This window comes from Microcaecilia unicolor, chromosome 7 (assembly GCF_901765095.1).
Source record: "Microcaecilia unicolor chromosome 7, aMicUni1.1, whole genome shotgun sequence".
Classification (NCBI taxonomy): Eukaryota; Metazoa; Chordata; class Amphibia; order Gymnophiona; family Siphonopidae; genus Microcaecilia; species Microcaecilia unicolor.
This window is the reverse complement of record NC_044037.1, coordinates 231,109,136-231,133,343: the sequence shown is the minus strand read 5'-3', so window position 1 is coordinate 231,133,343 and position 24,208 is coordinate 231,109,136. Positions and strand designations below refer to the sequence as shown.

Here is a 24,208-nt window from a genome sequence, read left to right as displayed (position 1 = left end):
ATGGCCAAAGTAATGTTGACTTTTTAAAAAGGTTCCGGGGTGATCTGGGAAATTACAGACTGGTAGTAGGCCTGACATCAGTGCTGGGTAAAAAAGTGGAAAAACACATAAAGAATATAATTACAGAACACATACATAAATATGGTTTAATGGGACAGAGTCAGGATGGTTTCAGCCAAGAGAAGTCTTGCCTCACCAATTTGCTTCATTTCTTTGAAGGCATGAATAAACATGTGGAAAAAAGGTGTGCCGGTTGATGAAGTGCATCTAAATTTTCAGAAAGCTTTTGACAAAGTTCCTTATGAGAGACTCCTCAGAAAATTAAAGACTCATGGGATAGGGGGCAATGTTCTGGTGTGGATTAGGAATTAGTTATTGGACAGAAAACAGAGGGTAGGGTTAAATGGTCATTTCTCTCAATGGAGGAGGGTGAAGAGTGGAGTGCCACAGGGATCGGTATTGGGACCGGTGCTATTTAGCATATTTATAAATGATATGGAGTGAGGTGACACAATACTATTCAAGGTGGTTAAAACACATGCGGACTGTGAAAAATTGCAGGAAGACCTTAGGAAATCAGAAGACTAGGCATTCAAATGGCAGATGCAGGGCTGCCGAGAGACAAAGTTGGGCCCAGGACAAACACCCACTCCGGGCCCACGCACTGCCCCATTTCTGGGTCTGTGTGCCACCCCCATCCAGGCCCACGTGCCCCCCTGGGCCTGCTTACTTGCTTGTCTTTTCTCCTGCTAGCTCCGCTCTGCTACACAGGTCCTTCTTCCTATACAAGTACTTTACACAGGAGGTGGGACGCGGCAGGAAGAAGAACCTGTGACAGGTCTCCAGTAGAAGAGAAAACGTTACAAGGGCCATTGTGGAATTCTTCATAAGTCACAGAAGGATGGCTGCAACATTGGTTCCACTTACTCAGACATGGCAACATCCAGACAACGACAATCATGACACCAGCCAGGAAGTCTAAGAGACTTTGTATTGAAAATAACTACATTTCTGAAACTTAGATGGCCATTCTTTCTCCATGCTCAACCTAGTATAAAGAACACCAGCCATTAAATGCCTCCTCCAAGGTGCCCAGTATCTCTTCTGTTCCCTCCCCTCCCTGTGCAGTATATCTATCCTCCTCTATCGCCTCGAGATTTCCAGGATCTTTCCTATGGTGAGCACCGGGGCTTCAGCATCCACACAGAAACGCTAGACCCCTCACACGTCACACCAACCCCGACAGAATGCTTGAGGACTACTACTACCACCTCTTATTGTGTCGTGACTGTGTCGTCCTAGGTGGACTGACACTGCGCATGCGTGAGGAACTGACGCCTATAACTCAGAGATCAACGCCAGCAGATTGTCCCTTCCCGCACGCCGTACTGGGGTTGCTGTGGTGACACAGGCTTCGGCTGGTAGGTTAAGGCAAAGGCGAGCCTTAATCTCCGTTCTGACTGATGGTGGGGACGAGAGAAGCCTGAGACATGTTGTCTGTTTTGGATGCGCTGTGGGAGGACAGAGACGTTCGCTTTGATATTTCACCCCAGTGAGTGTTCTCTTTTCTTTAGTTGTCGGAAAGTTGCGGCAAGGCAGCAGTATAGAAAAATCTGCATTAGTAAGGCGGTAGCTCTTCCAGCTTTCCCTAGGCAGCCACCACCATCAGTTCTCTTCCTTTTCATCTCCACTGATTTTGTGTTATCTCCTTCCTATTAGCCGTCACAGGGTGAGGTGGAACATAGAAATAGGTAGTCTACATGACCTTTTCCGTGTGGTGAGAGGCAGGTAGTTAAGTTATATTATGAACATTTCCAGTCTGTGCAATACAATATTGGCATACCAAAATACATTTTCCTATAAGAAATGCCATGTTGCCTGTTGAGCCCAAACATTCTGTTTCTCATAGTTGTCAGTCTAAGTCACTAGGAGGAGCCAGTAGATCCTAATAGAAGGACCAGTGTTGTTATACATGATGGAGCCCAGCACAGAAATTTGAGAGGGGTCCCTACCGCACACTGGCAGGCTGTATCGTTTTCAGCTTTCAGCCTTCTGTGGTGTGGGAGTCCAGGACAATTGCCTTATTTTCACCCTTTTAATGGTGTCAATGAGTGGTTTAGTTGTTACCCAATAAGCACCTGCTTTTATTTAGGTAATTGTGATAAAGAAACTAGAGATTCACTTATCTCAGAAACTGATTTTTGAATGACTCATATTTTCAGCTTGTATGGTGGACCACATTAATTTTAGGTGCTGGTGCTAATTGTGCATATTCTGCACTGCTATCCATACAGGTGGTGCTGAATACACAGATAGTGAGGTCACTATGCTAGCACTATCATTTTAGATTAGATATACTATTCGGCAAGCCTAAACACTCTCACTCCTCAACTCAGAACTGATCCCTCTTTTTGCACGTTTAAATCGCTCCTCAAAACCTACCTTTTCCGTGAGACCTTCAGCATCTCCTTCTCCTAATGCTTCCTCAACTTGCCTTCACTTTTTTGCTCTTTTGCCTGTTTTCCTCTCAGCCCTCACCCTCCCCCACCTACTGAATTTGTTTTACTGTTTTGAGCTGCATAGACACCATTGATGGATAACGTGTATCAAGTGCTGTGAATAAATAAATAAAATAAACATAAGCTATCTGGATAATAAACATAAGTTATCTGGATGGTGGCAGAATATCGCCACAATCCAGATAATTATTTGGCTCACTTTTATTCCACTCCAAACCTAATCCCATACTAAGTAGATTGTATCGGTCCAACAGTCTAATTTTTTATCCAGGACTATTTGTGGAAGCTTTCAAAATACACAAGTAGAGAAATTGTACACTCACAGCTGCCGGCAGTATATATAACTTATTTTGAATATTGGCCTAATTAGTCCTACTCTGTATATTCTGTCTCAAGAAAAATGAGTTAAAAAATGTATGCTCTTTTTATTGTATAAAGACTAATTTCAATTAAACGAGGGTTTCATGGTAGCAGCTTGTAACTCTCACTATACTTGGGGTTCACAAACTTTCAGCACTTTGAATGATGGAGCTGTACTTAAGCACAAAAGTTTTTAAATTTGGTCATCCGAGCAAATGGCAGCTTGAGTGAATAGCTCCGTTCGGGACTATTTAAAAATTAGCGATTCGCCGTTATTAGCCTTCTAAGTGCTGTGAAAATATCGGGAAGGAAAGTAGATGCCGCCTAGAAAAAGTTTAGAAAAGTTCCGCTTTTCGGCACGCAAGCAGGAGAAAGCAGGAGCCGGTTCTGTAAGCGAAGCGGAGGAGAGCGGGAACATGGCAGCGGTACAATCGGAGTCGGAGGAAGAAAGCGCGGGCGTGCGGGAACGTGCGCTGGAGGAAGAGGTGACGAAGCGCGAGTTGGTGCAGTGGCTTAAGGAGCTCCGGGAGGACATGGCAGGAGTCAGGAGCGATGTGAAGGAGTCCCTGCGAGATATTAAGAATGAGCTGGGTGAGTTGGGCACGCGAGTAGAGACAGTGGAGGAAGCGGTGGAAGAGATCCGGGAGGAGTTGTCTTCAGTGAAAGGAGCTGATGCAAGGCAGTCGGAGGCTCTGCAGGAGGTAAAAGATCAGCTGGAAGAGCTTGAGAACCGGTCTAGGAGGAATAACCTCAGATTCAAAGGTATTCCTGAGACTGCAGAGTTTCGTGACTGTGTTAAGGTGGTGGAGGACTTTTGTAATTTTGTGATGGGGCCTGGTGGTGAAAATGAGTCCACCACGTGGCAGATACAGCGGGCTCATCGGAGTCTGGGCCCTATGAGAGAGGGCACTGGGAGAGATATAATTGTTTGCTTTGCGGATTTCCCAACTAAGGAGCGCATATTGGCTACCGCACGAAAGCAGCAAACATGGGACTGGCGGAACTGTAAAGTCAGCGTTTTCCAGGATTTGGCATGGGCCACACTTCAGAAGCGGCGGGCCTTCCAGGAGGTCACAAGATTTATGCGAGGTCGTGGGCTGCGTTATCGCTGGATGTTTCCATTTGCAGTGTGGATGTCGGTGGATGGAAAATCAAGGAAAGTAAAATCGGTATCGGAGGCTTGGGTGGCCCTGAAGGAGATGGGATGCCAGGATCTGCCGTTGATGGGGGAGTCCACTATCCAAGGAAAGGAGTTGAGATCGTCTCCTCAGAAATTGGCATCTCAGTGGCGTACAGTGAGGGCTGATGGACGAAAACGACCACAGAGTGCTACTTGAAGGGACAATAATATTTATTAAAGTGATTAGGTGTGGACATGAGGAGTAACCTTTTGGGGGGCTTACAGAGTTGGCACGGTTTGCGATTTATGTAGGCACTCTGAGTTGTTTGGGGGGGTGGGTTAGGGTTTATGTGGAGTGTTGTGGCAGGGAGGAGGGGTGGGGGGGTTTTGGATGGCTGTGGAGGTTGGTTGAGGGGTGGGGGAGAGGGAGTAAGTGTGTGGGGGAGGGGAGTTTGATGTAAGGGGGGAGGGGGGTTAGGGGTGAATCGATAGAGGGGTTCTGGGCCATTTGGGAGACGTTTATTCCTCAGGGGATGGCAGGCTCATCTGGAGGTGGGTCAGCCAGTTGGAAAGGGAGGGTGGGTGGACGGGGGTGAAGAGGGGGTCAAGGGGGGGTGGGTTTGGGGCGACAGAGGGGGGGAGGGGGAAGGGATGTGCCAGAATTAATGACAGTAGGTTCCTGGAATGTTAATGGTTTGAATAATCAGGGGAAGAGAAGCATAGTTTTCAAAGAATTGGGCAGACTTAAGTGGGATATTGTATTCCTCCAAGAAACTCATTTGCGTCCACGAGACCTTCCGATGCTAAATAGGAAGGCATTTGAATTGGTGGTGGCCCATCAGGGGAAGGATGACAGGCGGGTAAGGGGGATAGCTATTTTAGTGAAGGAAGGGTTTGGGTTAGTGGTTAATCAACAATTTAAGGATTCAACTGGGAGGTGTGTGGCGGTTCGAGGGGAGTGGCAAGGGATGGGAATCACGCTGGTTAATGTGTATGCTCCTAACTCTGGTCAGGCAGGGTTTTTTAGAAAGCTTCTGGGGGAATTACAAGACTTTGTGCAGGGGTTGGTTGTGGTAGGAGGTGATTTTAATGTTACGCCTAATGCGCGGTTGGATCACTCCTTGGGGGGCGGGTACTGTAGTAAGAGAAGTAGGAGAGCATTGGAAGAGTTTTTTCGAGGATTGGAGATGGTGGATAGCTGGCGACTGATGCATCCAACACAGAGGAATTATACATTTTACTCTCATGCGGGTAATTCGTATACTCGTATTGACGGTATATGGGTGCATCGTAATTTGTGGGGAGCCATGAGGAAGGCGGAGATAGAGCATATCCAGATTTCGGACCATGCCCCAACTTGGGTCACTTTGGAGGGTTCTTTAGGAGGAGCAAAGAAGGGGTTTTGGAGATTGAATGAATCACTTTTGGGGGATGTGCAGGTCGTAGAGGCAGTTAGGAAGGCCATTGGGGAATATAGGGAGATTAATGATAATGGAGAAGTGAAGGATGGAACTTTGTGGGATGCAATGAAGGCTGTGATTAGGGGAGTTTTTGTCCAATGGGGGTCCCGAAGGAAGAGGGAGAGGGCCAAGTTAGATTTGGATCTGAGGCGGCGTTTAGTAGATCTGGAAACTCGACATAAGAGGTCGCAGGATCCAGGAGATTGGCGTGATCTCTGTAAGGTTCGGCAGGAACTTTCTAGGTTGCAGATGAGGGAGGTGGAGTTTGGAATAGCTAAATTGAGACAAGGATTTTTTGAATTCGCCAATAAGGGAGGAGCAAAGTTAGCTAGATATTTGAGGGGGAGGCGGATTAGGTTAAATATACAAAAAATTAAAAATGGGAGGGGTGAGTGGTGTTATACGGATTCGGCAATTCAGGATTGTTTTCTTGGTTACTATAGGGAGTTATATAGGGAGGAGGGTGGGATCTCAAGGGTAGAGATTGGGCATTATTTGGATAAAATTCAGTTACCTAGGCTTACTGAGGTAGAGCAGGGGCAGCTGAATGAAGGCATTAGGGGTGAGGAAGTTATAGGGGTTATAAAGAATTTGAAGAACGGGAAGGCTCCGGGGTTGGATGGGTTTTCGGGGAAATTTTATAAGTTATTTCAGGGGGAAGTGGGGGATCTTTTAGTCCGGGTGGGGAATGGGGTGTTAAAAGGGGAAAAGTTGCCACAGTCCATGGTGGAAGCTGGAATTACAGTTTTGAGGAAACCAGGGAAGGATCCCACGTTGTGTGGGGCATATCGACCCATTTCTCTCCTTAATGTGGATGCCAAAATTTTGGCTAAAGTGTTGGCTAATAGATTGAGACGGGTGTTGCCGAATCTTGTTCATAAAGATCAATCTGGATTTGTGTCTAGGAGGACTGTGGGAGATAACATCAGACGCACTATTCATTTATTGTGGTTAGCTCATCAGCGGACAGATCCTGTGGCCTTTTTAGCATTAGATGCTGAAAAGGCTTTTGATAGGGTGAAATGGGTATATTTGGAAGAAGTGCTACAACGAATGGGGCTGGGGGGGAATTTTAGTGCGTGGATATCAGCATTTTACACAAATCCAAGGGCGTGTATAAGGGTTAATAATAAATTTACCTCATTCTTTGAGATTGAGAGGGGAACTCGCCAGGGGTGTCCTCTTTCGCCCTTGTTATTTGCGATGTATATGGAGCCCTTGGCGATTTGTCTTCGAGAGCATAGAGAGTTGCAAGGGTTGTGGGTTGGGGGGCAGGAACATCGGGGGGCATTATTCGCAGATGATGTGCTATTGTATCTTAGGAATCCGGGGAATACATTGAGGGTAGTGGTGGAGATCTTCCAGGATTTTGGACGGGTAGCGGGACTAAAAATTAATATGGACAAGAGTGAATTGATGGGGGTTAATATTTCGGATATAGAGGGAGTTAGGTTGCAAGAAATAGTTTCTTTCCGATGGGTTACTAACAAATTTCGGTATTTGGGGATTCAGATTCCCAGGGAGGTCCAGGATTTGTTCAGAGTGAATTATGATCCGGTAATGCAGCAGATTAAGGGTGATTTGATGAGGTGGAGAGGGCTTTGGTTGTCGTGGTGGGGAAAAATTGCGGTGGTAAAAATGAATGTCTTGCCGAGGTTGTTGTTCTTGTTTCAGACCTTACCAGTGCCTATACCTAAAAAGGTACTGAGTAAAATTCAAAGGATGATCTATAGCTTTATTTGGGGAGGCAAAAGGCCCCGTATAGGGCGAGAAGTCTTGTGGGGGGCATTAGAGCAGGGAGGCAGGGCAGTACCGAATGTAGAATGGTATTATCTGGCGGCGCAATTGAGGATTATTCTGGATTGGGATATAGCACAGGGAAAGGCGGGGGTGGTAATTGAACAGGAGCTTTCCGGGTTGCAACCCCTGGCTACGTTGCTCTGGGATTCACAGGGAGGAAGGGAGGGGGAAGGAGGGGTGACCAGTCCCTTTCTGAGCCATTTGCTAAAGATTTGGCAGGTGGCTAGAAGGCGATGGGGAGGGGGAGTGAGGGTTTCTACATTGGCCTTTTGAATTGGGAGGGGAAGTTTAGAGTGGGGAAATGGGATAGAACCTTCTCTAGGTGGGCTCAAATGGGGTTGGTTAGATTTCGGGATGGCTTTCAAGGGGGGAAGTGGGCATCGTTTGATGTGCTGAGGGAAAGGTTTGGTTTACCGGAAGGGGACTTTTTTGCTTATATGCAAATAAGGCATTTCGCTATACAGCAGGGTTGGTTACGGGGAGATCCGATTAAAGGGGAGTGCTTGGAAAATCTTTGGTTGTTGGTGGGAAAACATCCTAGGCCCATATCGATCATATATAAGTATATAAGAGGATGGAAATGGACTAAGCATAAGTTTATGCGGGCTTGGGAAAGGGATTTGGGGAAGACTTTTACTGATGAGGAATGGGAAAGGATTTGGGGGGGTGTGCGAGCGAGTTCAGTATGTGTGCTAATTCAGGAAAATGCATACAAAATAATTACTCGGTGGTATTATACGCCGGATAGACTTCATAAAATGTTTCTTTGGTATCTGACATATGTTGGAGATGCGGGGAGGTACGGGGGTCGTTTTTGCATGTATGGTGGGAATGTGAGGGATTATTGTCTGTGTGGGAGTCGGTGGTGGGGGTGCTTTCTGCATTGCTTCAGGTGCCTATACCTTTGTCTCCCCAAGTTTGCTTACTAGGGCTTAGCCCGATTAAGTTGGAGTGGTGGCGGGAGAGGATGTTCCGGTGGGGATTAGCGGCAATGAAGTGTTTGATTGCAGCCTCTTGGAAATCTTCTCTTCCGCCTAGCATGGATCAATGGAAGGAGAAGGTGAGGTATTTATTTTTCTTGGAGAGACAAACAGCTGTACGAAGGGATTGCTTTTGGATCCATCAAAGAGGGTGGAAACTGATGGAGGGCAAGTTGTTATCATTGGCTTAAGGGGTAAGGGGGTGGGGGAGGGGAGTAGGGGGAGGGGGTTAAGGGGGTTGTGGTGTATTGCAACCGGTTAGATGAGCAGGAGCAAGTGGTTGAGGGATATCTTTATATAGGAGTTTGGGATTCTTTAATATAAAAAAAAAAAAAAAAAATTTGTTTGTTTGAATTGGAAGTATTGGGGGGGGGGGGGGGGAAACTAAAAAAATAAGATTGAAGTCGAGGTGGTGTTATTGTTGATGTAGGGTTATGGAGGGGACACTTGGTGTGTTGTTTGTCCGACGGGTGAGTCGGATATTGTATTTTTTTGCTTGTTACCATGTATTGATGAGTACTTCAATAAAAAAAGTATTGAAACAAAAAAAAAAAAGTTTTTAAATTTGGAATTTGAAAAGTTTTCATCTGTGTTTTTAGGCAAATGAAAACAAGACCTGGGGAGACCCTCATAGATTGTTTGGATTCAATAGAAGATACAAAAGGAAACAATGGAGACAGAGGTAATTGTAGATGCGAGTGTGAAAAGCATGGATAACATGGTTTATGGAAGTATTTCCACCCTATCTGCATGTAAATGCTCTAGCGTACCAAGGGCGGGGGTGGGGGAGGTTCACCACAGGTGCAGGCAGCAAGGGAGTGTGACAAGGAGATGTGCAGCTGTCTGCTCTGCCAGTCCCCTGCACCTCTGACATTAGTTTCCTGTTCTGGAGCAGGGGACTGGCAGAGCTGACAGCCATACTCCTCCTCGGCACACCCCCGTGCTCGGAGGAGGGGTGCCGAGGAGTGACCTGAGTAGCCTTAGTGCCCTAAGTGGCCACTAAGTTAGGTACATCACTATGTAAATGGCCTATAATTCCCAGATCTCCTCTGGAACCTTTTTAAAAAAATCGGCGTTACATTGGCCACCCTCCAGTCTTCCGGTACCACACTCGATTTAAGGATAAATTACATATTTCTAACAATAGCTCTGCAAGCTCATTTTTCAGTTCTATCAGTACTCTGGGATGAATACCATCCGGTCCAGAAGATTTGCTACTCTTCAGTTTGTAGAACTGCCCCATTACATCCTCCAGGTTTACAGAGAATTCATTAAGTTTCTCTGACTCGTCAGGTTCGAATACCGTTTCCGGCACCGGTATCACTCCCAAGTCTTCCTCGGTGAAGACCGAAGCAAAGAATTAATTTAATCTCTCCGCTACGGCTTTGTCTTCCCTGCTTACAACTTTTACTCCTCGGTCATCTAGCGGTCCAACCAATTCTTTTGCCGGCTTCCTGCTTTTAATATACCTAAAACAATTTTTGCTATGTGTTTTTGCCTCCAACGCAATCTTTTTTTCGAAGTCCCTCTTAGCCTTCCTTATCAGCACTTTGCATTTGACTTGACATTCTTTATGCTGTTTCTTATTATTTTCAGTTGGTTCCTTCTTCCATTTTCTGAAGGATTTTCTTTTAGCTCTAATAGCTTCCTTCGCCTCACTTTTTAACCACGCCGGCTGTCGTTTGGTGTTCCGTCCTCCTTTTTTAATACGCGGAATATATTTGGCCTGGGCTTCCAGGATGGTGTTTTTGAACAGCATCCACACCCGATGTAAATTTTTGACCCTCGCAGTCGCTCCTCTAAGTTTTCTTTTCACCGTTCTTCTCATTTTATCATAGTCTCCTTTTTTAAAGTTAAACACTAACGCATTTGATTTCCTATGTATACTTACTTCAAAGCTAATATCAAATCCGATCATATTATGATCACTGTTATCAAGCGGCCCCAGCACCATTACCTCCCGCACCAGATCATGCGCTCCACTAAGGACTAGGTCTAGAATTTTTCCTTCTCTCATCGGCTCCTGTACCAGCTGCTCCATAAAGCTCTCCTTGATTTCATCAAGGAATTTTACCTCCCTAGCGTGTCCCGATGTTACATTTACCCAGTCAATATTGGGGTAATTGAAATCACCCATTATTATTGTATTGCCCAGTTTGTTTGCGTCCCTAATTTCCTTTAACATTTCTGCATCTTTCTGTTCATCCTGGCCAGGCGGATGGTAGTAGCGCGGGGTACAAATGTAACAAAAATAAATAAAAATACACTCCTATCACTATCCTTTTCCCCTTTACAAGTGGAATTTCAATCCACAGTGATTCCAAGACGTGTTTTGTTTTCTGCAGAATTTTCAATCTATTTGATTCAAGGCTCTCGTTAATATACAATGCTACCCCTCTACCAATTCGATCCACCCTATCACTATGAACCATGCGCTTTTGAGCGACTGTCGGCCTTTCCCCCATTTCTAGTTTAAAAGCTGCTCTATCTCCTTTTTAAATGCCGATGCCAGCAACCTGGCCCAACCCTGGTTAAGGTGGAGACCATCCTTTCAGAATAGGCTCCCCCTTCCCCAGAATGTTGCCCAGTTCCTAACAAATCTAAAACCCTCCTCCCTGTACCATCGTCTCATCCATGCATTGAGACTCCGGAGCTCTGCCTGTCTCTTGGGCCCTGCGCGTGGAACGGGTAGCATTTCAGAAAATGCTACCCTAGAGGATCTGGATTTGAGCTTTCTACCTAAGAGCCTAAATTTGGCTTCCAGAACCTCTCTCCCACATTTTCCTATGTCATTGGTACCCACATGTACCAAGACAGCTGACTCCTCCCCAGCACTATCTAAAATCCTATCTAGGTGACACGTGAGGTCCACCACCTTCTCACCAGGCAGGCAAGTCACCAGGCGATTCTCACATCCACCAGCCACCCAGCTATCTATATGCCTAATGATCGAATCACCAACTACAACAGCTGTCCTAACCTTTCCCTCCCGGGCAGCACTTGGAGACATATCCTCGGTGCGAGAGGATAGTGCATCCCCTGGTGGGCAGGTCCTGGCTACAGGAGTACTTCCTACTTCACCAGGGTGATGCTCTCCTTCTAGGAGACCTCCCTCCTCCAAGGTAGCACAAAGTCTACCAGACTGGAGGTGGGTCTTCTCTACATCCCTCAGCTCCACCAAGTCTGCTACTCTAGCCTCAAGAGAACGGACACGTTCTCTGAGAGCTAGGAGCTCTTTGCATCAGGCACACAAATATAACATCTCACCAACTGGGAGATAATCATACATGTGACACTCAATGCAAAAGACTGGATAGCACCCCTTTTCCCTTTTGCTGCTGACTCCATCTTAGTGTTTTTGAGTTTTTCAATAATTTAAAACTTGCTACAGTATAAGGATATTAGCCTAATATAAAAGTGTCTTTTAGATTATGTAGTATATTGTATGATTTATTTAGTGTTTCCTTCTTAGATGGTAATGAAATGTATTTAAAACTGTATAAGAGCACTCCTTGTTTATTACCCTAATTACAATAACTGACTATAAATGAAGAGTTGTCCTAGGAGTGGGCGGGTGTTGGGGAAGGAGCACCTACCTAAGAAAAGACAGTAGCACAAACACTGCAGTGAGCACTAGAACGTTAATAACCCTATTGGAAAATTAAACAAACCAGATTTAGAACAGATCGCTCATGCAGTTAGTGCTAGCAGAAAACCACACACAGAGCACATACCCTCACCCAGTATAGACTAAGCAACCACAAAAATTAAAATTAAACTGAACCCCCAAGAAACCAGACTCTTCATAAAGTGCAGCACCAGAGAAAGAGAAAACAATGCGTGTCCCACAGCAGACATAAATATCAAAAACTGACATATTCCAACCACTACATTACAAATTAGCAAATACAAATAAAACAAAAAATGAAAAGTATGATACAATTTTATTACACTAAATCAGTGAGCTTTCAGAAGCCCAAACCTCCTTACTTATGTTAGGACAGTATACTGCTGTTAATGGTATCCTGTCCTGACCTAAGGAAGGAGGTTTTGGTCTCTGAAAGTTAGTCAGAAAGGTATTATAATTAATCCAGTAAGATAACACCTTATTTCCATTTTCTGTTTTTATTTATTAACATTTAATAACACAGCTACCACGCTACTTTATCTTAACATTCTCTTTTCTACCTTTGTTGTCTGTTTACTTTTTTCAGGCATGTTGGTCCCAGACTCTGATTTCTACTTTCCTCATCTTACCAGGGTTTCCTGTCCATCTGTCAATTTTCTCTCCTCATTTTCCTTTCAGCTTTCTTTAATTTATTTTCTGCCTCTGTCCAGATTTTATTCTTTCTTACTATCTGGTCCTCAATTTGCTTCTTTTTACTGTGTCTACGTACAGCTCTGTCACTCACCCTCATTTTCCTATTTCACTTCCTCTTATTCCCCAGTGTCTCACTAATGCTATCATCTTCCCCACCCCCATCCAGCACCTTCCCTCTCTTTTTTCCCTTTTCCATCCAGTATCTTCCCTCTCTCTTCCCCCTCTTCCATCCAGCATCTGCCCCTTCTCTTCCCTCTTCCATCCCACTTCCATCTAGCGCTTGCCCATCCATCCTCCCCACTTCCATCCAGCATTTGCCTTCCCACTTTCATCCATCGACTGCCCCTCTGTCCTCCCCAATTCTGTCCATCGTCTGCCCATCTGTCCTCCCCATTTCCTTCTAGCATGTGCCCCTCTGTCCTCCCTACTTCCTTCCAGCGTCTGCCTCCTCTCACCTCCCTACTTCAATCCAGCATCTCCCTCCTTTCCCAACATCTCTGCCGCTGCTGCTGCTTCCCCAAACCACCAGCAGCAACGGCAAAAGAAAATACAAACATCAGGCAACTGCTGGCTCTGCCCCAGAACAAGAAGTGATGTCGGAAGGGGGCAGGACCGACAGCCGAGGGTACGTATAGTGTGACCTTGCAATGTTTGTACTTTGTTTTGCCACCGCTGCTGCAGGTCTCACTGGCTGCGCAGTGGAACAGGATGGTTGTGCAGTCTCTTACCAGAAGGTGCGCAGCCATACAGCTTAGAGGGAACAGTGGAAGGGACTCTCGTCAACATTTGCTGAAATTTTTTTTCAAGTGTCAGCCTCATTTAAAAGGTGTCTTCTGTTTGTTTGTTTTTTTGACACAGCATTGTGACTTTGAGTTTGGATTAGTTTTTGATTTGTTAAGAACATTTCTCCCTTTACTTTTAGGTAAACTACTGGTGACAAATTTACGGATTATTTGGCATTCCATAGCATTACCACGAGTCAACCTTGGTAAGTACTCTAATATTAAAAATAATAACTTATCCAGCACACATATGTAATACACAGTATCAAGTGCTATATAACAGTGCTGGGTGAATGAAAGCGTCTGGTAGTGCAGGTGGTATGGCAAAAGTGGCATCGTATTGCAAGAACGCTTGGGGCTTTGATGCCTTGCTATCATATTTATTTCTGTATATAAAAGATGTAGTTTTGTTTATCTTGACCAAGGCAGTACCTGCTGTACAGTTCAGGTTGTTTTCCCCATGATTTTGGTTTTATTTTTGAAGGGTTGCACCTGCCATGAAGTGGAGGTTACTTTCTACATGGTTTCTTAGTATAAGCACAACAGTTGTTTCACAGATGTTTTCAGTTGAGATGCTCCATTTTTAGTGTCCATTCTCTTGCCCTTTAGGGGTCCACTGTTTTTATCCCACTCCTTTTTAAATTCCAGCAACATTCTTGCTTCCACCACCTCCTTCGGGGGGCATTCCAGGCATCCACCATCTTCTTGTAGCCTTACGTCCACTAGTTCTTGAGCTTCCCCTCAATTGAAAAAGGCATATTTAAATATTCAGTAATACTGACTCCAGTCTCTTTATGTACTTAGTGAGCTAGACCTCCGAAACTGAACACAGTACACTAAATGATGCCTTACTAGAATCTTATACAGGAGCATTATCATCTCCATCCTGGTGGATATGCCCATCCCTGTGTAGCCTGGCATCTTTCTAGGTTTAGCCACCCTTTCTCACATTGTTTTGCCAGCTTGAGATCCTCAGACACCACAAGGTCTCTTCCCTGATCTGTGCACATTAGCCTCTTCCCTCCTGTCACATTCAACTCCCTTGAGTTTCTGCACCCCAGATATTTTGCAGTTCATCAAATTAAAGGTTAATTGCCAATTATTTGACTTGTCTTCTAGGTTTTGTAGACTACTTCTCATTTTGCACTCTCCCTCTAGAGTGTTCACTCTGTTGCATATCTTCTAGCCACCTCAGATCTGGTTCCCTCTGCTTCTGGAGCTAGCCTCCAAAGGTGCTTTCAGACTGGAATGCTTTCCACCCCTCATCGCTCAGAACAAGGAGTCCCTCTTACATTCTAACCTCCAGTCCCTTGCCCTCGTGGCTTGGATATTGAGAGGTTAGAAGTGGACTCCTTGAACTTTCCAGACGATGTGACTCGGGTTCTGCTTGCTTCCAGGAGAGATTCCACCAGGCGACTATATGGTTCCAAATGGAAGAGGTTTGTCATCTGGTTTGAGGTCAAGGCCCTAGATACTTTTTCTTGCCCTACATAAAACTGCTTGAATACCTTCTACATCTGTCGCAGTCAGGTCTGAAGACCAACTCTGTAAGGGCTTACCTCGGTGCAGTTGGAGCCCATCTCTGCTCAACCTATAGTTGTTCACTTCTTGAAGGGATTATTTCTACTAAAACCCCTCATCAAACCCCCCACAGTGTCATGGGATCTCAATGTTGACTTTTCCCAATTGATAAAAGTTCCATTTAAGCCACTTGATACATGCCACTTGAAGTACATAACCTTGGAATATTTGGTTTTTGGTGGTGGTCACTTCTTCAAGCAGGATCAGTAAGCTACATACCTTAATTGTTGATCTACCTTATACTAAGGTTTACAATAACAGAGAGGTTTTGTGCACACACATTCTAAGTTCCTTCCTAAGGTATTGTTGGAGTTTCATCTTAACCAGTCAGTTGTTCTGCCAACATTTTTCCCGAAGCCACTTGTCCTTCAAGGTGAAAGTGCACTGTAAACTCTAAACTGCAAGAGATCTTTGGCCTTCTATCTCTAGTGGATGAAAGCCCATAGAAAGTCACCCAGAATGGGGACTGCCATTGGTAAATGCATTCTTTTAAATTGGCTAGCAGACTGCATTTACTTAACTTATGCCCAAACTGGGCTGAGTCTGGAGGGTCATATCATCAAACTTGCATAGCTCTCACTTTGGAATTTAATTCATCCACTGTTCTCACACGAAACTGGCGGTTTAACACCAAGTTGGCACAAAGATGACTCCTTTATCCAATTAGCTAATAGCTTAGATACATAACTACGTCCATAACAATGGTACACCAGATCTAAATGCCGGATCCTACAGGCTGCACTCATGTAGGCATTGGATGGGCTCATTCAAATTCTAAAGGATGATCAAATTGAATATTGAGGATTTCTGGTAACCATTTAAAAAAAATATTATAGGAGTCTTGCCTTCTTCACCTTCAAATATACCAAGAATTTGAAGGTTATTTCGCCGTCCTCGATTTGGGATGCAGTCAAGGCATATTTTAGAGGTAAAACTATAGCTTTTTCATCAAAACAAAAAAAAACAGGAAAGAACAACGTAATAATTTAGATAAAACACAATTGTGTAAACTAAAATTTCAATATAATACTCTCATCTGAAAAAGCAGGAATGACAGTTCAACATGGTAATGCTTTATTTTACGAGCATAGGTTTAAAGCAGGACAATTTTTTTTTTTGTTACATTTGTACCCCGCGCTTTCTCACTCTTGGCAGGCTCAATGCGGCTTGATGGCTTAATGGCAAACTATTTGAGAAAAAGAAACAAAACAACTAAAATACAAGCTATAAAATCTGAGAATAAGCTATATACAAATCCTAATGATATAACTTCTAAATTGAAGGAATTTTATGAAAATTTATACACCTGTACTGCTCACCCAACTGATCTCCAAATTCACAGTTTTCTTGAAGATATACTGGGGCTCATTTTCAAAGTGCTTAGACTGTAACTGTGTAAGTCTAAGTGTTTTGAAAATGTTTTGAAAATGAGCCCCACTACTACCTCAATTATCCCCTAAACTCATCACTGAATTGAATTCACAAATATCCACCGTAGAAATACGACAAGCTATACACAACCTTAAGCCCAATAAAGCACCCGAAGGAGATGGTTTTGGTGTTGAGTTTTCAGGACATTTCAGACTTTACTCATCCCCAAATTGCTAACTCTATATCAATCCTTTTTTGAGCACAAACAAAGTGCTAGTACTTTTACTGAAGTAGTTACTGCTGTCTTTCCAAAACCAAAGAGACCCATTATTGATCAAACATTATAGACCTATATCCCTAATAAATTACAATAGTAAGATATTCTCCAAACTCTTAGCTGACAGATAGTGTATATGTGACAGAGATGCCCCCCCCCCCTCTGGTGTCTGAGCGTTACTGTGCAGGACGCTGAGCTCTGGCTGTTCTTCAAGGAACTGACCAATCCTATTTAATAGAATGCACCTCCAACATTCTGAAGCTGAGAAACCTTGTGTGGTTGGTCACTTCTGCTTGTGACGAACCCGGAAGTACGTGAGGTCAATTCAGGAGATGGATACAGAGAGCAGGAATGCCTCAGCCATGCAGTCAGCTTCAGAATGTTGGAGGTGCGTTTTATTATATAGGATTCTATCTAGTAATTGTAAGATGCCCTTAATTATTCACACTATGCTGGTGACAGATTTATAATATTCTTTTACTCCATCAAAATGAAAATATTTATGGAAAAATAGTAACAGAGCATTACACAAAGCTATTTGGACACCTGTTAAATCTAGTGATGTTCCAGTTAGTAAAAAATCTTCTGCTTGTTGAAAATGTCAGGTGACACCCAGTACTCTCCAACACATGCTGTTTGACTGTAATTATTTGAAATCTTATTGGTCAGATGTCTGGGACTTTATAAAACAACTTCTACCAATCACAAGACCTTTGTCTTATTATATACTCATATTTCGCTCTTCAGCCATGCAAGATTGTCTTTCTGATACACAGAAAATACTTTTTGATATCTTAATAACTACTGCATTAAAGACAGTTCTTCTACATTGGAAATCCAACTCTATATGTACAACATTCCATTGGTGGAATTATATACGTTCCATATTACTGTATATTATTATTATAGTCAAAAATGCTTGGACTTTTGTACCTTAACCTGTACAATCAAATCATATGTTACAAATGTTTTGTATTGTATTTAGCATTTTCTATATTCCTATTTTCAATACTTAATAAAAATTATTTGACCTAAAAGAAAAAAGAAAGAGGTGTGAGCTAAATCCAAATAAATAAATCTGAAAGTGACCTTGCAATGGTAATACAATTCTGTTAAAAATGTACTTTATCATTGTAAAAGCTTGTTCAAGACAAATCCAAATGAAAATAATGGTGCAATACCAGTCTAGTTTAATTCTTATCTTTATTTTGATGTCCTTTGGATAAGGCACCACTTAAATGACTCACTGTACCTTTTGAAAGTTAAGGAATGTCTTTCACTCTTCTCAGCATTTTTCTTGAACTTAAACTCGAATTTCTCCGAAGACAAGCAGGCTTGTAATTCTCACCAGTGGGTGACTGATCCGCGTTGCCCAGTCGGAATTTACTAAAGCTTTGTGGAGCGCAAGATGCACTCCACCACGCCAGGGGCATAGCCACAGGTGGGCCTGGGTGGGCCCAGGCCCACCCAGTTTTGGTTCAGGCCCACCCAGCAGTGGAGGCAGCGGAGCGGAGGGAGCAGGCTGAGCTCCGATCCTGCCTCTGCCTCCCTCTCTCTCACGGCAGCATAGGCGCCCCGTATAAGAGGCTTGGGGAGGCTAAGCCTCCCCAGCCCGCCACTGCCCCGCCCCCCCGCCGCCGCCGCCCGCCGTACCTTTAAATATTACAGTTTTGCTGGAGTCGCGGGCAGCCGGCATTGAAGACATCGGCAGGCTTACGCCGGTTCCAGCAGCCTTCCCTCTTCCCTCGTTGCAAGTCGGATGATGGCTCCGCCCTCGTAGATACAGGAAATACGTCAGAAGAGGGCGGAGCCATCATCCGACTTGCAACGAGGGAAGAGGGAAGGCTGCTGGAACCGGCATAAGCCTGCCGATGTGTTCAATGCCGGCTGCCCGCGACTCCAGCAAAACTATAATATTTAAAGGTACGGTGGGGGGGGGGGCAGGAAGGAAACAGGGCAGACGGGAGAGGAGAGGAGGGTTGCTGCACATGGTGGAAGAAGGGGAGAGGAGGGTTGCTGGATGGAGGGAAGGGGAGAGGAGGGTTGCTGGACATGGTGGAAGAAGGGGAGAGGAGGGTTGCTGGATATGGTGGAAGAAGGGGAGAGGAGGGTTGCTGGACGGAGGGAAGGGAGAGGAGGGTTGCTGGACATGGTGGAAGAAGGGGAGAGGAGGGTTGCTGCACATGGTGGAAGAAGGGGAGAGGAGGGTTGCTGGATGGAGGGAAGGGGAGAGGAGGGTTGCTGGACATGGTGGAAGAAGGGGAGAGGAGGGTTGCTGGATATGGTGGAAGAAGGGGAGAGGAGGGTTGCTGGATGGAGGGATGGGGAGAGGAGGGTTGCTGGACATGGTGGAAGAAGGGGAGAGGAGGGTTGCTGGATATGGTGGAAGAAGGGGAGAGGAGGGTTGCTGGACATGGTGGAAGAAGGGGAGAGGAGGGTTGCTGGATATGGTGGAAGAAGGGGAGAGGAGGGTTGCTGGATGGAGGGAAGGGGAGAGGAGGGTTGCTGGACATGGTGGAAGAAGGGGAGAGGAGGGTTGCTGGATGGAGGGAAGGGGAGAGGAGGGTTGCTGGACATGGTGGAAGAAGGGGAGAGGAGGGTTGCTGGATATGGTGGAAGAAGGGGAGAGGAGGGTTGCTGGATATGGTGGAAGAAGGGGAGAGGAGGGTTGCTGGATATGGTGGAAGAAGGGGAGAGGAGGGTTGCTGGATGGAGGGAAGGGGAGAGGAGGGTTGCTGGACATGGTGGAAGAAGGGGAGAGGAGGGTTGCTGGATGGAGGGAAGGGGAGAGGAGGGTTGCTGGACATGGTGGAAGAAGGGGAGAGGAGGGTTGCTGGATATGGTGGAAGAAGGGGAGAGGAGGGTTGCTGGATGGAGGGATGGGGAGAGGAGGGTTGCTGGACATGGTGGAAGAAGGGGAGAGGAGGGTTGCTGGATATGGTGGAAGAAGGGGAGAGGAGGGTTGCTGGATGGAGGGAAGGGGAGAGGAGGGTTGCTGGACATGGTGGAAGAAGGGGAGAGGAGGGTTGCTGGATATGGTGGAAGAAGGGGAGAGGAGGGTTGCTGGATGGAGGGATGGGGAGAGGAGGGTTGCTGGACATGGTGGAAGAAGGGGAGAGGAGGGTTGCTGGATATGGTGGAAGAAGGGGAGAGGAGGGTTGCTGGATGGAGGGAAGGGGAGAGGAGGGTTGCTGGATGGAGGGAAGGGGAGAGGAGGGTTGCTGGACATGGTGGAAGAAGGGGAGAGGAGGGTTGCTGGATGGAGGGAAGGGGAGAGGAGGGTTGCTGGACATGGTGGAAGACGGGGAGAGGAGGGTTGCTGGATATGGTGGAAGAAGGGGAGAGGAGGGTTGCAGGATGGAGGGAAGGGGAGAAGAGGGTTGCTGGACATGGTGGAAGAAGGGGAGAGGAGGGTTGCTGGATGGAGGGAAGGGGAGAGGAGGTTTGCTGGACATGGTGGAAGAAGGGGAGAGGGCAGGGGAGAGGAGAGTTGCTGGACATGGGTGGATGGAGGGGAGGGTAGGGGGGAGAGGAGGGTTGCTGGACATGGAGGGGGAGGGAGGAGTGAGGAAGGAGATGAGATAACAGAAAAGGAAGAGAGTAGAAAAACTGCACATGGATGAAGAAAATAGGCAAAAGCTGGATCCACTGGACAGTCAAGTTTGCGGAGGACCCAGCTTTTACTTACGGATGTAGGACAAGAAATGAAGAAGAAAGGCGGAAAGTAAACAAATAAATGGAAAGGAAGCCCTGGAAACGGAGTTAAGAGGACAGATAGCAGCAGAATCGGATACTGGGCCAGCATGATCAGAAAAACAGTCACCAGACAACAAAGGTAGAAAAAATCATTTTATTTTCATTATAGTGTTTGGAATATGTCCACTTTGAGAATCAGGTGCTCAGCGTTAAAAGTTTATATTTATTTACTTATTTATGGCATTTTATCCCACATTAAACATGAATTAAATTGGAACCTGGGATCATTTAAATTTTTTTTCCTGGAGACAGTAATGCATTGCCCCCCCACCCCAGGCTCTCTCCCCGGCTATAGCCAGCTCTGCAATTTTGAGGGGAGGTGCACAGGTGGATTGGGGGGTGCAGAGGTGGACCGGGGAGAGAGCCTGTTGTTAAACATTTACCAGCACACCACTGTCTAGTGCCCACCCATCCAACCTGTTGGCCCACCCAAAAATTGACTTCTGGCTACGCCACTGCACCACGCATGCGTGACTTCCCGCCTGCCACGAGAATGCAGTCTACTCAGTTCTTTTTCCATGGTGAGGAGAGGGCATGTTTTTTTACCGTTTCCTCATATTGCTCGGTGCTAAAGAACTTTTTTTTGTTCTTTCTCATTTTTATTGTGTTCCTTTTGTTAGAACTGCCGTCCTTTATTTTCCTTTAATTTTGTTAGTAATTTTGCCTGATTTTAAGTTTCATTTGTTTTCCGTCATCATCATGCCGCTTTTAGGCCTTGACTTCGATCGTGAACTTTCACTTTCTTTTTCTGTGCCTTTCCCCTTTTTCAGGCACCATACTGTCGTTTAATTTAGTTGACAAAGTTTTTCCTTCCGTGTCCACAAAGGTTCCTTGTGGCTTCAAGCACTGTACCTGGTGCAATCGGACAATCTCTGGAAAGGACACCCATTCTTAGTGTCTGCAGTGTCTTGGGCCTGACCATAGCCCCACTGTGTTTGTCTTCATATGAAGAAGAGAACCCAGGTTTCCAAAGAGGCTCAATTAGAGAGGATTTTTGAGCCAAGTCCAGTTCCTTGACGTCGGCATCGGCGTCAGCGTCGAGCATTGCACCGGGAGCGTTCATAAGACACTGGAAGCAATGAAGCATCAAGTGGGTCTCCACCTACCTCAAGGCCTCCAGGACTTTCCATCGTCAAACCCAACCCTGAGGCGATGTGTAGATTCAACGTCATCCTCGGCACATAGGAGCTTTGGCGACACACTTCAGGCAAAGGCCAAGAAGCATGGTCATTGTCGCCCTCGACGCATGGTGCCAGGAGCTCCGGGGCGTCGAATGATTCAGCACCTGAGAAACATCAGCGCCAGGAGGACCACACCCCCTCCATACAGGAGATGCCGATGCGCCAGTCTGCTAGTAGCCAAGATCCAGCTCCCAGGTTGACCCAGCAGTTCTGCACCCTGTGCCTCAGCTGGCACCCCAGCTTTTCCTGGTGTCAACCCTCGATGAGCGCATCCAGGTCTTGCTCCCTGAGCTGCTGGATGGCCTTCTCTAATGGTGTGCATCGGCATCGGGGGTTCTTGCGCCTACCCTGTCTCCCGTTGTGGCCCTGCTTGGCCCTCAGCCTGCAGTATGGCCTCTGACATCGGCACTGCATGCAGCCCTGGTGTTGACTGCCACCCAAGCCAGCATTCCCTCGACATCAATGGAGGAATCTTCAAGGCGGGAGTCACCTTCTTGATGCCATTCTCGAAGATGTGCTGAAAGGAGAAAGTCTCCAGAGAACCTTTCATTTCCATCTTTTGTAACAGCAATGGCTGATGCCATTCCATTTCCTTTGGAAGTGAAGGATGAGCCCAGGACCAAGATGCTTGAAGTTCTTGACAACACATCTCCTCTTAAGGAGTCTGTGACTGCACCTCTCCACAAATTGCTCAAGGAAGTCCTCATCAGGAACTGGGAGTCCACTCTATCAGTCCTTGTCTTGACCAAGAAGATTGACACCCAGTATTGGCTCCACAGTGCGGCTGGTTTGGGTAGGCCTCAGTTGCCTCACAGTTCCATGGTACTGGAGTGCACTCTCAAAAGAGCCAGGAGTTCCAGGGACTATGCCTCGGTGCCCCCAGGTAGAGAAGCTAGAACCCTGGATTCTTTTTGGAGGAAGATGTACCAGGCGTCAATGCTCCTTTCCCGTATACAAACTTACTAGCTCTTCACAAGCATCTACTTGCATAGCTTGGTGTGCAAGTTGTCCGACCTGGCTGAGACGCTCCCTCTGGAGCAGGCCAAGTCAGTTCACCAGTTGGTCAAGCAGCAGAAGATGTGTCGAAAGTTCTTGGCTGAGGCACTTACAACACTTTTGATGTGGCATACAGGATTTATGCTCAAAGTATAGCAATGCGCAGACTCCCATGGCTGTGTGTTTCTGACATGGAATATTCTGTTCAGCAGAGGTTGGCGGATGCCCCATTCTGGGAGGGATAACCTTTTTGGAGAGAAGGTTGAGGAGGTCACAGATCAAATCAAAAAACACACTGATAATCTCCTCTCTCCCGCCAGGCGCCTTCTGCATTAACCTCCTCAGCTAGGAGGACGTTTGGCAAGCCAAGGAGGAGTTCCTATTTCTATCCTAGGCGTAGGTACAACTCTTTGGCTCGCCAGCCTACTCGGGCTCAACCCCAGTGCACTCATTCACATCAACAGCGTGCATCTAATGCCCCTACTGCTCCCCAGTAAAAGCAAGGCATGAGCTTTTGACTTGCTCAAGCAGAACATAGCTGCAGTACAAGTGTCCATCCCGGACAACTTGCGAGTTAGGGGAAGGCTGAAACTTTTTCACCAAAGGTGGCCTCTTACAACCTCCAGCTGGTGGGTTCTTCAAATAGTCCATCTCGGATACACCCTGAATTGACATCTCAAATCTCCAAATTGCCCACCGAGAGCTCATTCCTCCAGCTTTCAGCACAGGCAGGTACTTGAAGAGTAACTCTCCGCCCTTCTGAAGGCCTATGCGGTCGAGCCCATTCCACCAGGGGAGGAAGGGCAGGGATTCTATTCCAGGTACTTCTTGTACAAAAGAAAACGGGGGATGCTTTTCATCCTAGTCTGAGAAAAGTTCAAGATGGTTTCTCTGAGCACCCTTCTCCTAATGATTCAAGAAAACGATTGGCTGTGCTCTCTGGACTTAAAGGATGCATATACTCACATTCCGATACTTCAAGCCCACCAGAAGTATCTTCGATTTTGGCTGGGAACACATCACTTTCAGGACCGCTTGTTGCCTTTTGGCCTCATGTCAGCTCCTAGGGTCTTCATGAAATGTCTAACAGTAGTTGCAGCATCACTACGCAGACTGGGAGTTCATGTGTTCCTGTATCTCGACAATTGGCTGGTGAAGAGCACCTCAGAGGAGGGTGCTCAGGAGTCAATGCAGCACTGTTTGGGTGCTCAAGCTACTAGGGTTCATTTTAAACTACCCTAAGTCCAATCTCCTCCCTGTCCAGCAATTGGAGTTCATAGGAGCCCTGCTCAATGCTCGGATGGTATGAGCCTACCTCCTGGACACGCGAGTAGACAATCTTCTCGCATTCTTGTCCAAGGTTTGTGCTTCTCAGCAGGTCACAGCTCGGCAGATGTTGAGATTGTTGGGCCACATGGCCTCCACAATTGTGTTATGCCCATGACACGCCTTCACATGAGATCTGTTCAGTGGACTCTGGCTTCAGCATTCTTGTCTGTGCCTCAGAGACAGGAGTTGCCTTCTGGAGATCTCCTTGGGGGGGGGACCCTCTAGTAAATCTTTACTCCCCCAGGCAGAATTCCAGGCAAGAAAAACTCTGGATACTAAATAAGTATTAGACATAATAAATGTTTATTCAAATTGTCAAAAAAGCCAATTAGCAATTATTGAAATAGTAACAAATAAACTCCCAATACAGTATAA

The 24,208-nt window shown here is 46.0% G+C and overlaps 1 protein-coding gene across 2 annotated transcripts in view; it reads left to right on the top strand.

The window, feature by feature from the left end:
* The first annotated feature begins 1,395 nt into the window (after positions 1 to 1,395).
* BBS5 (Bardet-Biedl syndrome 5) overlaps positions 1,396 to 24,208 on the top strand; it is a 63,478-nt gene continuing 40,665 nt past the window's right edge. The window contains exons 1-3 of one of the 2 annotated variants that reach the window (XM_030210491.1): positions 1,396 to 1,552; positions 8,839 to 8,921; positions 13,483 to 13,548. In XM_030210491.1, the coding sequence (XP_030066351.1) occupies positions 1,491 to 1,552; positions 8,839 to 8,921; positions 13,483 to 13,548 (211 nt within the window). In that variant the 5' untranslated portion in view covers positions 1,396 to 1,490. The remainder of the gene's footprint in view (positions 1,553 to 8,838; positions 8,922 to 13,482; positions 13,549 to 24,208) is intronic. The other variant, XM_030210492.1, reaches the window with a different exon arrangement.